General features: G+C 49.6%; 2 protein-coding genes across 2 annotated transcripts; one reads left to right on the top strand and one right to left on the bottom strand.

The window, feature by feature from the left end:
* Window positions 1-3862: 3862 nt before the first annotated feature.
* CDCA8 (cell division cycle associated 8) lies at window positions 3863-7536 on the bottom strand (the record flags this gene model as incomplete). Its single annotated transcript, XM_082296454.1, has 10 exons — window positions 3863-3919; window positions 4253-4339; window positions 4778-4904; window positions 5094-5192; window positions 5503-5576; window positions 5841-5977; window positions 6312-6387; window positions 6913-6953; window positions 7221-7349; window positions 7455-7536. The coding sequence occupies 10 exons, from the start codon at window positions 7534-7536 to the stop codon at window positions 3863-3865; spliced, it is 909 nt and encodes a 302-aa protein (XP_082152580.1).
* A 113-nt stretch (window positions 7537-7649) lies between these two features.
* AIRIM (AFG2 interacting ribosome maturation factor) lies at window positions 7650-9551 on the top strand. The gene is made up of 4 exons (XM_082296691.1): window positions 7650-7905; window positions 7972-8151; window positions 8244-8362; window positions 8731-9551. Exons 1-4 carry the CDS (start codon window positions 7652-7654, stop codon window positions 8796-8798), a joined length of 621 nt encoding a protein of 206 aa, XP_082152817.1. The 5' UTR covers window positions 7650-7651; the 3' UTR covers window positions 8799-9551.
* Window positions 9552-12755: the final 3204 nt, after the last annotated feature.

The raw sequence follows: 12755 nt of genomic DNA, 5'->3' as shown, positions 1-12755 counted from the left end.
CACCCTGTAGACTCTGCTTCCACCCTCTGGATTTTAAGAGGACATTCCTGCTTTCTCTAGCTCTGGTGACAGCCAAGCAGGCCCTCCCCCCCCCCCAGTTCCGCAGCTACAACAGTTTCCATATTATTTCACTGCAAATGAAATTCACAGCCATCATGGACTGGAGGTGCAACCCAGCTGAGAGAGAAATCCTGCCTTTAGCAAGCTCCCATCTATGAATAAATTGGATGAAGTGATTTTGGTCTCCTGAGAGGCTCAAGTTGTGAGGCTGTGAAAGCCACAACCCAGCCTACCTCCTGGACTCAAGGAAATCCTTGACATACACCTGGAAGATGTGTATGGAGAGGTGTGGATGCAACTTCCAGAGATGTATTTCATTTCACCTTTGAAGGTACAGCTCCCCAGTCACTGATTTAGAAAAGGGAGAAGACTCATGAATTCATCCACACCTCTTTCAGTGATGCTAAGGGATATTTTCCCTCCTTATGCTTTCAAGCTGACCCAGGAAACATGGATTTTTGGTGGAATTATACAGGTCAGGGGGGAGAGATGCATGTGCCGTTCTGCACCTTCAAATCAAGAATTCCTGCATGAAAAAAATTGCCTGGAGACACCTCTGTTTTGTTCCAAACCATCCTCCCTTCCATCAGCATGCAGGGAATTACTATCTCTTTATGTCTTTCAATGCCATTGAATCAATGCCCCTCTGGAAGATGTTGAGGATGACAAACCTGGCAGTGCATGTTTGTCAGGCTGCTGGGAGCCGCTGGTCAGGGCCTGACACAGCCCCTGGCGGGGAGCTCAGAACCAGCACAGCCCGAGGGAGGGGCCTCACTGGCTTCCTGCTCGGTTCATTATTTCTCCAGATTAATAGTCCCACATTTCCATTATGAATTGGGGCAGAAATTTGGAGTTCTTACGCCACAGCTCAGCACGTATGCCAAGCTCCCCAGGTCACAGGCACTCCTGCCTGGAGCAGGACCGAGCTCTGGCACAGCCAGGGGAAGCAGGAATGCTTTTTCCCTGCCAGCCTGCAGTTACCCAGCACTACATGAGCCCTGGTGAAATGGCCACATGCTTGCTCCCTGTGCTGCTGGCAGCTCTCCCTCTGCAGCCTGCTCTCTCCCAAGGGAAACTTGTCTTGGAAGAGCTTTGGTTCAGGGCAGGAGCTCTGATCTTAAAGATTTTAACTAGACCTTTAAAATCAGACAGTGTTAATTTAAAAGAAGAATTCTCTAGGCAGGCTAAAATTTCTAGTTAATTTCGTTTTCCTGGTAAAGATGTATTTAAAGCAGAATCTCAACTTACACATCCATAAACACATAAATTTTTATTTACAGCTCAACTAATTGATGCTTTTGTTATAAACATATATTTTAATATTGGCTTCTCGCAAAGTATAAAGGTAGATATTATATAATGTTAGAAATGCTGTTTGCTGTGTGGATGTAGTTTTCTCTCTTTTTAAGCAAGAATGTTAGCAAGTGTGAGCAAGTAAGATAACCTCCAAGCGAGCAGAGGATGAGCCCCGAGGAGCTGCTAATCAACACTTTGTCCAGGGAACAAAAGGGCCCAAAGGCTGCTCCGCCCGGAGAACGGGCGGCCAGGAGGGTCCGAGAGCCGCTATCACCGCTCTGCCCTGGGGGCAAAGAGGCCCAAAGCTGCAGTCAGCCCTGACTGTCTGGAGAATTAAGAGATCCACCCTACCATCGACTCTCACCTAGCGGGCCCAACCCCAAGAATCAAAAGAAATAAAACCACAAGGCAGAAGACTACGCATGCTCTAAAAAAGCGGACCCAACGAGTGGCCATGCAGAACAGCTCCAGGAAAAGTTTGAATATGAATAGAGAGCAGACAGTAAAAATGGTATAAAAAGGACTCACCTCTAGCATCAGGTGTGCTCTTGGCAGAGCGTCAAGGCACCCGGCCATTACCCCTTTGCTTTGTTTTATGTCTCTCTTATTGTCTTTATATTAAACTCTTTAAATTCTCACAGGAGAGTGAACCTCGTTTTTCACACTTTTAATTAGTATGTGTGGTGGCCGGTTAGCCTGTGGTACAAGGGACAAAGAGTTCTCTGGTAAGACAGTCCCTGGCACCAGAGACTTATGCCGTGGTCACGCTGAGAAAAGAAGCCTCTGCCAGGATGCTTTGTTCTGTTCTGGTAATGTACCCCACTTCTGCGTTCCTGGCTGGCTGTTTCATGCCCCAGAAAGTTCTCCACACCAGGTTCCCCCCGCTTGGCCTCTGCCCCTTGCCACTCCCCTAGAGCTCTCCCACTGGTCCCCATTCCCTGGTCCCACCCGTGCACCGCCCCCGTGCCCTCAGAGCGTTGGGCCCTGACGCTCGCCCCGCTCCCGTACTTAAACCTGAGCTCTCCGTTGTCTCTCGTCTTTGCCTCTTGATCCCGTTGTGGTGTGGACACAATAAACCTCCGTCCTTGTGATGCCATGATGATTTTTTTTGCCTTTTCTTTTATACCCCTGTTATACCTTTTTACAACTTCTGTATTCCTAGTGCTTTTTGCCTACATTCTTGGACTTGTTTGTCAAGCTGAGAGACTCAACATTTTAGAAGCTTCGTAGCCAGGGATCAGTGTGCCCCAGAGCCCAAGGTGCTCTCCAGAACACATTCTGTAAACTCAGATAGAACCATCCAGGGGAAGGTTCCTTGGGGAGGGGGGCTCACTGGAGCCTCTCCTTGAGGAATCTTTGATAGATCTGCTAATTAATAAAACCTATGATGTTATACCTGATCTTTGAGGGAGACTCGGTGGGGTGCGTTTCGGTGCATATGACCTGGACGTGTGCACCTAAGGATCCTTAAAATAAATACCAAGGTAAAATCCCTTTTCCCCTTCTAACCGTGTTTGACTCTTGATTTTAAGACCAGGAAAAGGCATCACTTGGAACTCAATGCAGAGACCCTTCCTGCCTCTTTGCTGTTGACCCATACTACTGACGCTACCCGTGCGTTTGTGCGTGCACGCGTGTGTGAGTGTGGCTGATCCTGCCGAGCGGCTTCGCTAACGAGACGCTTTTGAGAGATCGCAGCACCTCGCACTCCGGCGCAGAGCCTGCGGAGCTCAGGATAGCGATAAATGTGTTCACAGAATAGCAAGGCAGGTGTATGTGTAGCTGAGTGGTATATAATATTGCCACCTGCAGTTAGAACCTGCCAAAACCTCTAAGAGAGATTTTGCAAATCCATGGTATATACATGAGGTCTTCCATACAGTAAAATGTTTGCTCTCCAAAGGAAATTCATGTATGAATGCTGTTCTACAAGCTTTCTCCCATGCCACAAGCTGCACCAAAGAGCTCTGACTGCAGCTTGTCTGTCTCCCTTTTAACCATGCTGCAGACCTGGTTTTGCCAAAAAGTAGAACTTTTGAAATACAGAAAAGCTTCCAAAGGCTCAACATCCTCGTTTATAGCCCCATAAAGAAGCTTAAATCAAGGACAAAGGGCATCTTTGGAAAGGACAGTGCACCAGCTAACAAAGAAACAGGCTTATTTTTAGAAAAAAAAATTCTAGACAAAGAGAAGCAGAGTTCTTTACTCTGAACACGGCTCTTAATATGCCAATCAACAGGCTTTCTGCCTACTTGCTAATCTGCAAGCCCAAGAGAACTGTGTCATGGTTTCAACCTTAAAGGAAATATAAAATAAGGACTACTTTTTTTCTCCAAATTAAGAAAAAAATTCCATTTATTTTAATCCCATTACATATTATAGGTAGAAAAACTAGTTCTTAGCTTCCATTCTGTATATCAATGGAAAGAAGATACAAATTAGAGCAAGAACTAAATGAAGGTAGCAGTCCTAAATATAAAATATATTTACAGAGGGATGTCACTGCTCACTGACTTCCCTCTAGGGGTTTTTTTGCCTCGTTGCAAGCCTGTGCGAGACAAACCTGAAAGGAAAGAGAAGTCAGTCAGTACTCAGAGACACTGGTACAGCCCACAACCACCTGCAGCTCCAGCCTAAAGGACAACTGTGTTTTTCAGAGCATTGACAAAAGCTCTTTTCCCCACTGTGTATTCAGCCAGATGTGATGTAAAGCTCCTACCTCTCCTTCCCTGCTCCGTGCTGCTTCTTCACCTCTGACACGAGCCAAAATTCAAGACAAGGGGCTAGGGGGAACTAAGGAGTTTCTATTGCAGCTTAACAGTCTCCTGACTGATGACAGAGGGACAGCACTGCCTTACAGCTTCAGGTCATAGCTGACAAAAACACCCAGACTTACTGACAGCTTCTTCATGAGCCCTCGGGCCTTGGGGTTCAGCTGAAGAAAATTCTTCTTGGTCAAATCCTTTGCTGTCAAACGTATGCTCTGTGGAAACAAACTCAAATCTCAGGTTTTCTGCTTGGTAAGCTGCAGCAGCTGGAGGCAGTAAAAAAATTTAAAAATAAAAGAAATTAAGATCTAAGCATAATAGATCGACTGACAGAGAACTATATTCAGCTGGACCAGAAGCTCATCTCACACCTTTCCTGCAGTGCATTAATGCACTTTAAGTGTTTTAAAGTGAATGCACAGCAAGACTTCCTTCTATTCTGCTTCAACCAGCTTGAGCAGCTCCCACTTCTGGCTAAGAGTCTCTTAAGGTTCTTTTTAAGCTCAATCATTACCCTGATAAACTGCAGTGACACAGCTAAAGAGACAAGAGTGGATGAACAGAAGCTGGTGAGGCACCAGGAAGTTCAAATCTTCAGCCTAGCCTGTACACCCCTCCAGCCCTGCCTGTGCAGGTGAAGGGTGGGGAATTACCTCCCCTCCGCCGAGGGGCAGGGTGAGGACGGCGTCCCCGGTGTCGGCGAGGGGGCTGCCGTTGGCAGAGATGGTGTAAACGCGCTCATTGAGGGCAGGCGTGCGCAAACCCGGTGTCTTGAACACCCTGAAACAACAAGTTATGAGTGAGTAATATTTGCTCACAGCACTTCTAGTCAAAGTCCTTCATTTTGGGTTCAAAGAGCCACTAAAGATTGTGTTGCAATCAGATGACATAAAGCAGATTATAACAGAAGGGAAATATATTTATTTTCAGTGTTAGCAAATTAACAGAGAAATCTAACAAAATACAAACCTGGAATCAAATCTGGGTGTAACCATGGAAGTGCCTCCCCGAGCACAGATATCAACCATTCTGCCAGTAGCTGGAGTGATAAAGCTATTTTTGCTTTCTCTGTTAAAGGGAAATAAACATCTGCTCATAAGATGATCTTTAACAAATGTACAGGCACTTGTCAAAGGCTTGAAGAAGGTGATCACCACTAAACCCAGGGGTTATTACTAACCAGTAACCTCCAAAACTGGGGACAGCTGGTCCTCACAGGAGAGGCAGTTGTCCATCTTTCATTCACATCAATTTTTCCCTATAGTGTGGCACAACTCTCCCCCCCCCGCTCTACTGAACCAAAGTCCATCCCAGGAAAGAGAGATATTTACACTCTTACTCTCCATTTCTAGAGATGGGACAGAGACATCCCCATTACCTCTTGCTCATGCGCTTCACTCTCGCTGAGGGGGGTCTTCTGGCCATGGGTGGTTTTTTGGTGGATGCCTTCACCTGAAGGATATATCACTCACTAGATCAGTTACTTCCCTCTCGTGGGACAAACAGATGATTCCACACAAAATGTTTGACTCAGTCCCTTTTCATGGAACAAGAGCCCATAACAAACACCATTCAAGCCTTTCGGACCTTCTCCCATTGCTAGAATTATCTGAGAAGCAACAGCTGTTTGAAGTCCCCCTCAGAGCATCCTAGTCATCAGCTTAGTCAGGAATTTGTGTCCTGAGAATAAAGTCATACCAGAGAACAGCTATTCACCTTGGCAGTTCTTGGATTCACATTCTCAGCCTCTGTCTCTGAAGGACACTGGCTGTCAACTCTGGATTTCTTTGGTAGAGGGAGCGATGGAGGCTCTGTTTCCTCAGTGGCTTCAACACTCCTTTTGAATTTCTCCACTAGAAAGAGAAGGTGTTATCTAAGTAAATAGTAACTTTAAATTATTATTTAGCAGGGGAGGCAAACAGCAAACAACTACAAGTGGTTTGGGCAACAATTTGCTTCAGAAATCCAAATTCCAATGCAATCCAAATGGTTGACAGAGCACTACTTCAAATTATTTTTGATGTTTTAGTAAAAATTAGAGGTACTGCAGGTACTAAGGATAAAAGTAGGATTATTTTCCTGGTTTAAATATACTGAGGGATGTGAGCAAAAACTGAATTATTATTCACATTAAGTAACTGCAACATGCTTCCACCTCACCAATCACATCACAATGCTTAAACTGACCTTTCTTGATGATTTCAAACGGGGCATTGATAACTCCTGCTGTCAGCTTGTCTATTTCTGCTATTTCCAAGTCTGCCTAAAATTAAAAACAGTTGTGGCACCATTAGGATTTTTGGCAGCACAAAGTTCTTGTAAGTCAAAGTTGTAGAGCAAATCCCCAATAATTTTACAGCCAGATCAGCTCCATATTTGCTGTTGTGCTCAAAGTGGGCCCTTTCATGCTATCCTGGGGATGACAGCACACCAGCTCTGCACAGCCTCAGGACTCAGTGCCTGGTTGGCAGCTGCAGGTGTGCCTTGTCTACGCCCTGCCGCTCAACCAGTTTGGAAATGCTTTCATTTACTGCGAAGTGTGTGTGCTCTCAGGGATTTGGGAGTGCAATTTAGCAGGTAAGAAAAGATCAACATGGAGCAGCAGGACCATGTAAATCGCACGTTTGATACAACGGGCATCTCTTATTGTTAAGTTTTAAAGAAACATTTGTGAAAATATTGATGTAACTGTTTCTCTTGTAATGCTCCAGCACGTTATTCCAGCGTGAGGAGCCTCTGCTGCAGTGTGATGGCTCTAGAGAGCTTTATGTTTGTGCTGGAAACCTACCATGGCCACCTCCTCCAGCGTCTTTCCACTTCCTTCTTTAGCTAGACAGAAAACATTTCAGAGAAATCAGTACATGTCCGGGACAGCTCACACAGCACAGTAGGGCTGTCACCAATGATGTGCAAAACCCAGCACAAACCAGTTTCCAGCCTTAGAGAACAGGAGCAGCACCCCCGACCAGCTCGTGAGTTGCTTCCCTGGGGATTGCAGGCACAGTAGATCCCAGCTTTTCCCTTATTCCCATTGGGGTTTATCATCCACGGGGGAACGCGCCCTCCAGCCCAGCACCTCCCGGCCCCGCTCCGCACCGTAGTACTCGAGCCAGTTCATCTGGCGGAGCTCCACCGGCAGCCGCAGGATCGCCATATCGTACAGGTTCTCTATCTCCTTCACCAGGCACTCCCCGTCCGCCCGCAGCCGCTCCAGGCGCCGGTTCACTACGGGGACACGCGGCGTTAGCCCTAGCCGCAGGCCCGGGCCGCTCTCATTCCTTCTCCTGCTCCCGTTCCGCTTTCCTCTCCTTCCCCCTCTCCCGCTCCTACCTTCGCGATCGAAATCCTTCAGGAAGGCCGCCAGCTTCCTGCTGCGGGAGCTCGAGCCGCCCTTCTTCCTGGCGGGAGCCATGGCGGTGCCGGGGCCGAGGCGCGGCCGCGCGTTCGAACCAACCGCCGCCGCCAGCCGGCCAATCGCGGCGCGGGACCGTGACGCGGCTGCGCAGCGCCGCCGGACGATGACGGCGATGGCGGCGGCGGTGGCCGCGCTTCGGGCCTGGGCGGAGGCGGCGGCGCGGGCGGAGGCGGCGGCGAGGGCGGCTCTGGCCGCCTGGGCCCCGCTGCTGGGCGCGCTGGCCGCGCTGGCGGCGCAGATGCGGGCGGTGCGGCGACTGCCGTGGGTCGCGACGCCGCTCGGCGCCTTCCCGGAGCTGCGGGCGCGGCTGTGGCAGAAGCAGCGCGGCGCGGCCGAGGCGCTGATGGAGCAGCTCGGCGGGCGGCGGTGAGGTGGCGGCTGGGGCCGGGCGGGCAGGGGGCGAGGGCCCGGCTGACCCCGCTGTGCCGGCAGGGAGGAGCTCCGGGCCGTGCGGGACGCCGCGGGGGCCGCCGCGGCCGCTGTGCTGCGTCTGTACGAGGAGCGGGCGGCCGAGCTCGGGCTCGCGGGGGTTCTGCGACGCGGCCCGCGCTGCCCCTCGCTGGCCGACGTGTTGGAGGGGCTGCAGGACGTGGAGCGCAACTACCGGCACCTGTATCCTGCTGGGGTCTCTGGGCAGCGCTGGGGGGTGTTAGGACAGCGCTGGAGGGGCCATTTTCTCGTTGTGGTCCTTACCAGGCACGAAGGTACTTGGAGAGCAAACTGCTGTTGCAGCGCCTCAGCTTGGGCAGCCTGGCAGACATGGAAGCCCTCCCGCAGTCCTGGGAGAGGATTTTGGAACGCTACAAAGAAGACGTCATTCAAGGTAGTTCCGTGTACAAAGACCTGAGGAGTCTTTCCCAGGGCTCCGTGCTGATGTCCCCTGGGAACAGCACACAGACCTGGCTGTGCTGGTCTCAGCAGCAGTGGGTGACCCCACTCAGCTGATCTTTGTGACCTTCTCTGAAATCTTGGTCAGCTTCAGTTGAAAGTACTCACCATCACACCTGGGCACAGCTGGAAGCACCATCCTCCCTCACAGTTTAGCAAGGGCTCAGTGACCCATTTCACTGCTCAGTCAGTTTTACCTACGCTTTTTTTAATTGCCTTTAGAAGCAAGTTAGGTTTTTGGGAGTACAGAATACAGGTAAAGTACATTAAGCTGACAGGGTTGTTGTTTTCTCTCCAACTTAGATACGCTCCTGAAGGTCTCACTGTTTGTGGACAACCATCGGGAGGTGAGCTGCTCACCTGGCTCCTGACAGGGCAGCAGGAACTGGCACTAACCAGCTTCTGGCGTGCTCTGGGATGCTGCAAAGGGAATGAGGAACTGAGGGAGCTCTTCTGGTGCTTTTTGGAAGCTGAGTGAGTTGATTCTTGGCCTCAGCATGAAATGCTTGAACTGTGCCATTTTCGAGTGGAAATGGCCTTTGTGTCTGAAGAAGGGGCTGAGCTGAAAAAGCCATGAGAATAAAAGAAAGTCACCTCCAGCTGTGGAACTTGTCCTTTCCTACTCCTGACATGGATGTTTTGTATCATGGAAAAAATATTGATACTTACTTACATGATGTGCTGCAGATGTGTAACAGAGTCCTTCAGGCTGGTGCCATGAAAGATATTTGGGGTCCGTTCTTACAAATAAAGAAAAGATGTCAGATTAGGGCTTACAAACAGTAGTCGCCTCATGTCCTTGAGCAGTGTGTTTGCATTCATCCCACCTGGGCATGGAGGAGAAAGGAGCAAATCTGGCTTGAAAATGTAATTATGGAGGTACATGGATGCCTGAGTTCTGACATGGTCAGTTTTCAAGGATGTTAACAGTACACTGCTTTGTTACCTCTGCCAGAGCCCACTGAAATCAGTCTTAAAACATCACTCTCTGGTAGCAGCTGCTGCCAGTTCAGGGACACCTTTTGTTGGCCATGGCACTGATCCTCTGAACGTTCCCGGGAAGCAGTGGGATATTGATGTTTATCTCTAAATAACGTATTTGGTAAGGAGCTGCAGCTTCTCAGAGAAAGCCAATAAAGAATTGCATTGGACACATTGTGGGTGTGTTTGTGCTCACGTTTCTGTGTCTCCAACCTGGGCTGTCCCTGCGGCCACCTGAGGGCACTGCGTGACCTGCGAAGAGCGGTGGTGGGGGGAGCAGATGGGGTGGGAGCAGATCGGGGTGCCAGGGGTGGGAAAGTGCTGGCTTGGGGCTGAGGCTGCCAGTGCTCCCATCAGGGATAGGGGCTTCATGAGGTAAGGCTTCACACACAGTTCTAAGTGTAAAGAAAACCACCTGCAGAGAAAACTGCTGTCCTGCTCCTGGCGCTGGGTGCTCTGCCCAGGGTGGAGGTGAGGTGGGTTCTGCTCCTGGCAGGGCTCAGGGTCCTGGTGGGGGCTCATGTGGCTGTGCAGCCTTGTGCTCCTTACACAGGGTTTGAAGTGTGCCAAGGCTGATGCCTCAGAGTGAATCAGGGATGTCATCCTTGCTCAGGCATTGATGTATCATCACAAACCAACGGATCACGGTGTGCTTGGATGCAGAATTGTCTTTACATGTGCGCATGCTATACAACCTTTCAACACCTCTCTGCTGTCAGCCTCTCTTCAGGACAGCTGCACAATGAACAAATGGGTTTAAATGCTGGAAGATGTTCAGCACAGTTCAGTGGTGGCCCTTCTGCTTCTCCCAGATGTTTGGCCCCTGATGTCTGTCTTTGTGCTGACAAGAGATGAAAGTGCTTAGGGAACTTCCTGCATTGAAAGTGGCTATGCCCTGACTGACTGACTGAAATAGGGTGAAGGAGGTGCTCATTGAAGTTTTGGTGTGATTAATTGCTCTGTGCTGTTCCTGGTTGATGGGCCATCTCATCTGTTGCATTTGTCTGCAGTGTTCTGCAGGGTGCGAGTGAGTCTCTGCATCAGAGCGCTCTAAGTGGGATCAGCTGTGGGCTTGTTCCATTCCAGATCTGGATGTTCTGTCAGGATGGCTGCCAGGGGCCCCATTGCTAACAAGGACATGGTTCCTTGCATGCGTAGAGCTCCCTTCAGTTGCCATTTGCCTGGGAGGCACTGGGGATTTGAAGGTTCCCCCATGAACACGGCCAGGGTGGGCATTCAGTCTTTCAGTGTTGCACTTGTCAGCAGGCAGGTGGAAAGGCCACTCCTGCTCCTCCTTGCCTGGCAGCCTGCATGGCTGAATCAGACACCTGTGTGCAGCATGGGGATGTCTCTGGGTGCTGGATTTCAGCACCTTCCTGAGTACCGGGACAGGAGGGAGGTGAGTGAGAGCAGCACCTGCTGCTCCAGCTGCCTGGGGAGCCAAATGTGGGGTCGGGGACTCCAGGCTGTGCTGCACCTTAGTGGGGCTGTGGGTAAGGCAACCCTAAGGGCTCTGAGACCAACTGGTAAAAAATATGTAACCATAAAAATAAATCCAAGTACCTTTATTTTTGGAATAGAGCTCTTAAAATATTCTTGCATGGAGATCTGTCTTTGAGGAATGCAATAAAGTGCAGCTGGAGCTCCCTTAAAGGTTAAAGGAAAATTGTCAGGAAACACAAAGCTCACGCTTTGATTTTCAGCTTTACCTCCTGCTAACTCCATTGGAAAACAGTTATTCTTCACTTACAGGAAAAACACAAACTAAATTCAGTTATTAAATTCAAATACCCACAAACATTTATAAGGAGCACCTGACTCGTATATGGTTGTTTTGTTTTCTCCCACAAGGGTGAGTGTTGGCTTCTGGTGCAGTGGGACCTTTGCAGTTGTGCTCAGATACGGGGACCTGCTGTTGGTAACACCAGACTTCCAAAACAAATGCAAAAGCTTTGCTTCAGCATAAGCTCATGGATTTGAAACAGATTCCAAAACTGAGTGTATTACAAGAGTTCACAGTTATGGAAAAGACAAAAGATTTGGCACCTGAACTGAAGTGTAAAAAGTGACTCGGAGGCAGAAATATGTGATAAAAAGCTTTGTGATTCATTTAATAAACCAAGCATGGGTTTCACAAGTCCCTATGGTTTTTGTGCTTATTCTTTGAGACTTTCACCTTGGCCTGAAGCAGAACTCCTTTGCGACTTTGCTGATGGTCTGCCTGAGTACTTACCTGCTCCGAAATACAGCAGACATTCTCCACTCCCTGTTAGCTGGCTGTTTTGCTCTGTTCCCCACTTCCAGCTCAGTGTTTCTCTTGTGCTTTTGCACAAGCTTTTGCCCTGTTGAGCAGTTGAGCTCCAAAGCAGGGCAAATTCTGCTGATCTGATGGGTGTGCAGTGAGCGGGGACACATCTGGCCTGCAGCAGTGATGAGCTTTCCCATGTGGGATATGCTCAGCACAGGGCCCTTGTCTGCCCTTGCAAGGACAGGCACGACCAGCTACCTGGTGAGCTCTTTGCCAGTGTGGACCGGCCCCTAACCCCCTACCCCCCCCAGACCCTCTAGGGCTGCCTGTACTGCATGTGGACAGAGCCTGTTCTCACTGCCTGTCCTGCAGAGGCTTTATTTCAATCCTCCCTTCCTGTTTTCCCCCCCAACCCTTTCCCTCCTCCTCCCTCCTCCTGGGGACACAGATCTGCAGTAGGTGTCTCCTGAACTTGCCTGAGTTCCCTGTCCCAAGCATCTTCCTGACTAATTCTTTCCAGATGTCCAGGAATTTTTATGTTTAGCAGTTTTGCTCAAGTTCTTAATTCATTCTCTGAAAGAGCAAACGTATTTTTTCAAATAGTATTATTTGAAAATTCAGACTGATTGTGGCTTCCCAGGAGCTGCTTCTGCCTCCCAGTGAAATGTTTTAGGCACCGCTGCAGCCTTCCACCCCTGAATCAGAGCACAACAGATGTCCATAAATAGCACAGAAGTTTATTTCCCGTAGCTGACAGCTCCGGGGCTGTCTATGGAGTCTTGAAAACACTCCATGCTGCACTTGTACCCAGCCAAGTGTCAGGTTGTTGGCTTGGACTTTCCCAGCTGCAGCAGTGTGGAGAAATTAGGGGATCTGTCCAGTGTTCCTCTGACTGGGACCAACAATGGAAAATAAGTGGCTCTGCCCATCCTCTCATCTAGTTTCCAGCTTAACTTTGTTTTTGGGGAGATCCCCCAGTGGTGGCACTGCCCAGGTCATGCCAAGGGGACAGGCAGAGGGTTTGTAGCAGAAGCCTCTCCACTCAGAGCAGGAGAAGGGGTGGCAGGAAAGCTGCCAGGGCACGGGAGCTGCCCAGCAC

Source organism: Coloeus monedula, assembly GCF_965178545.1.
Source record: "Coloeus monedula genome assembly, chromosome: 24".
NCBI classification, from domain to species: Eukaryota; Metazoa; Chordata; class Aves; order Passeriformes; family Corvidae; genus Coloeus; species Coloeus monedula.
The sequence above is the reverse complement of the archived record's forward strand: the minus strand, read 5'-3'. Positions and strand labels throughout refer to the sequence as shown.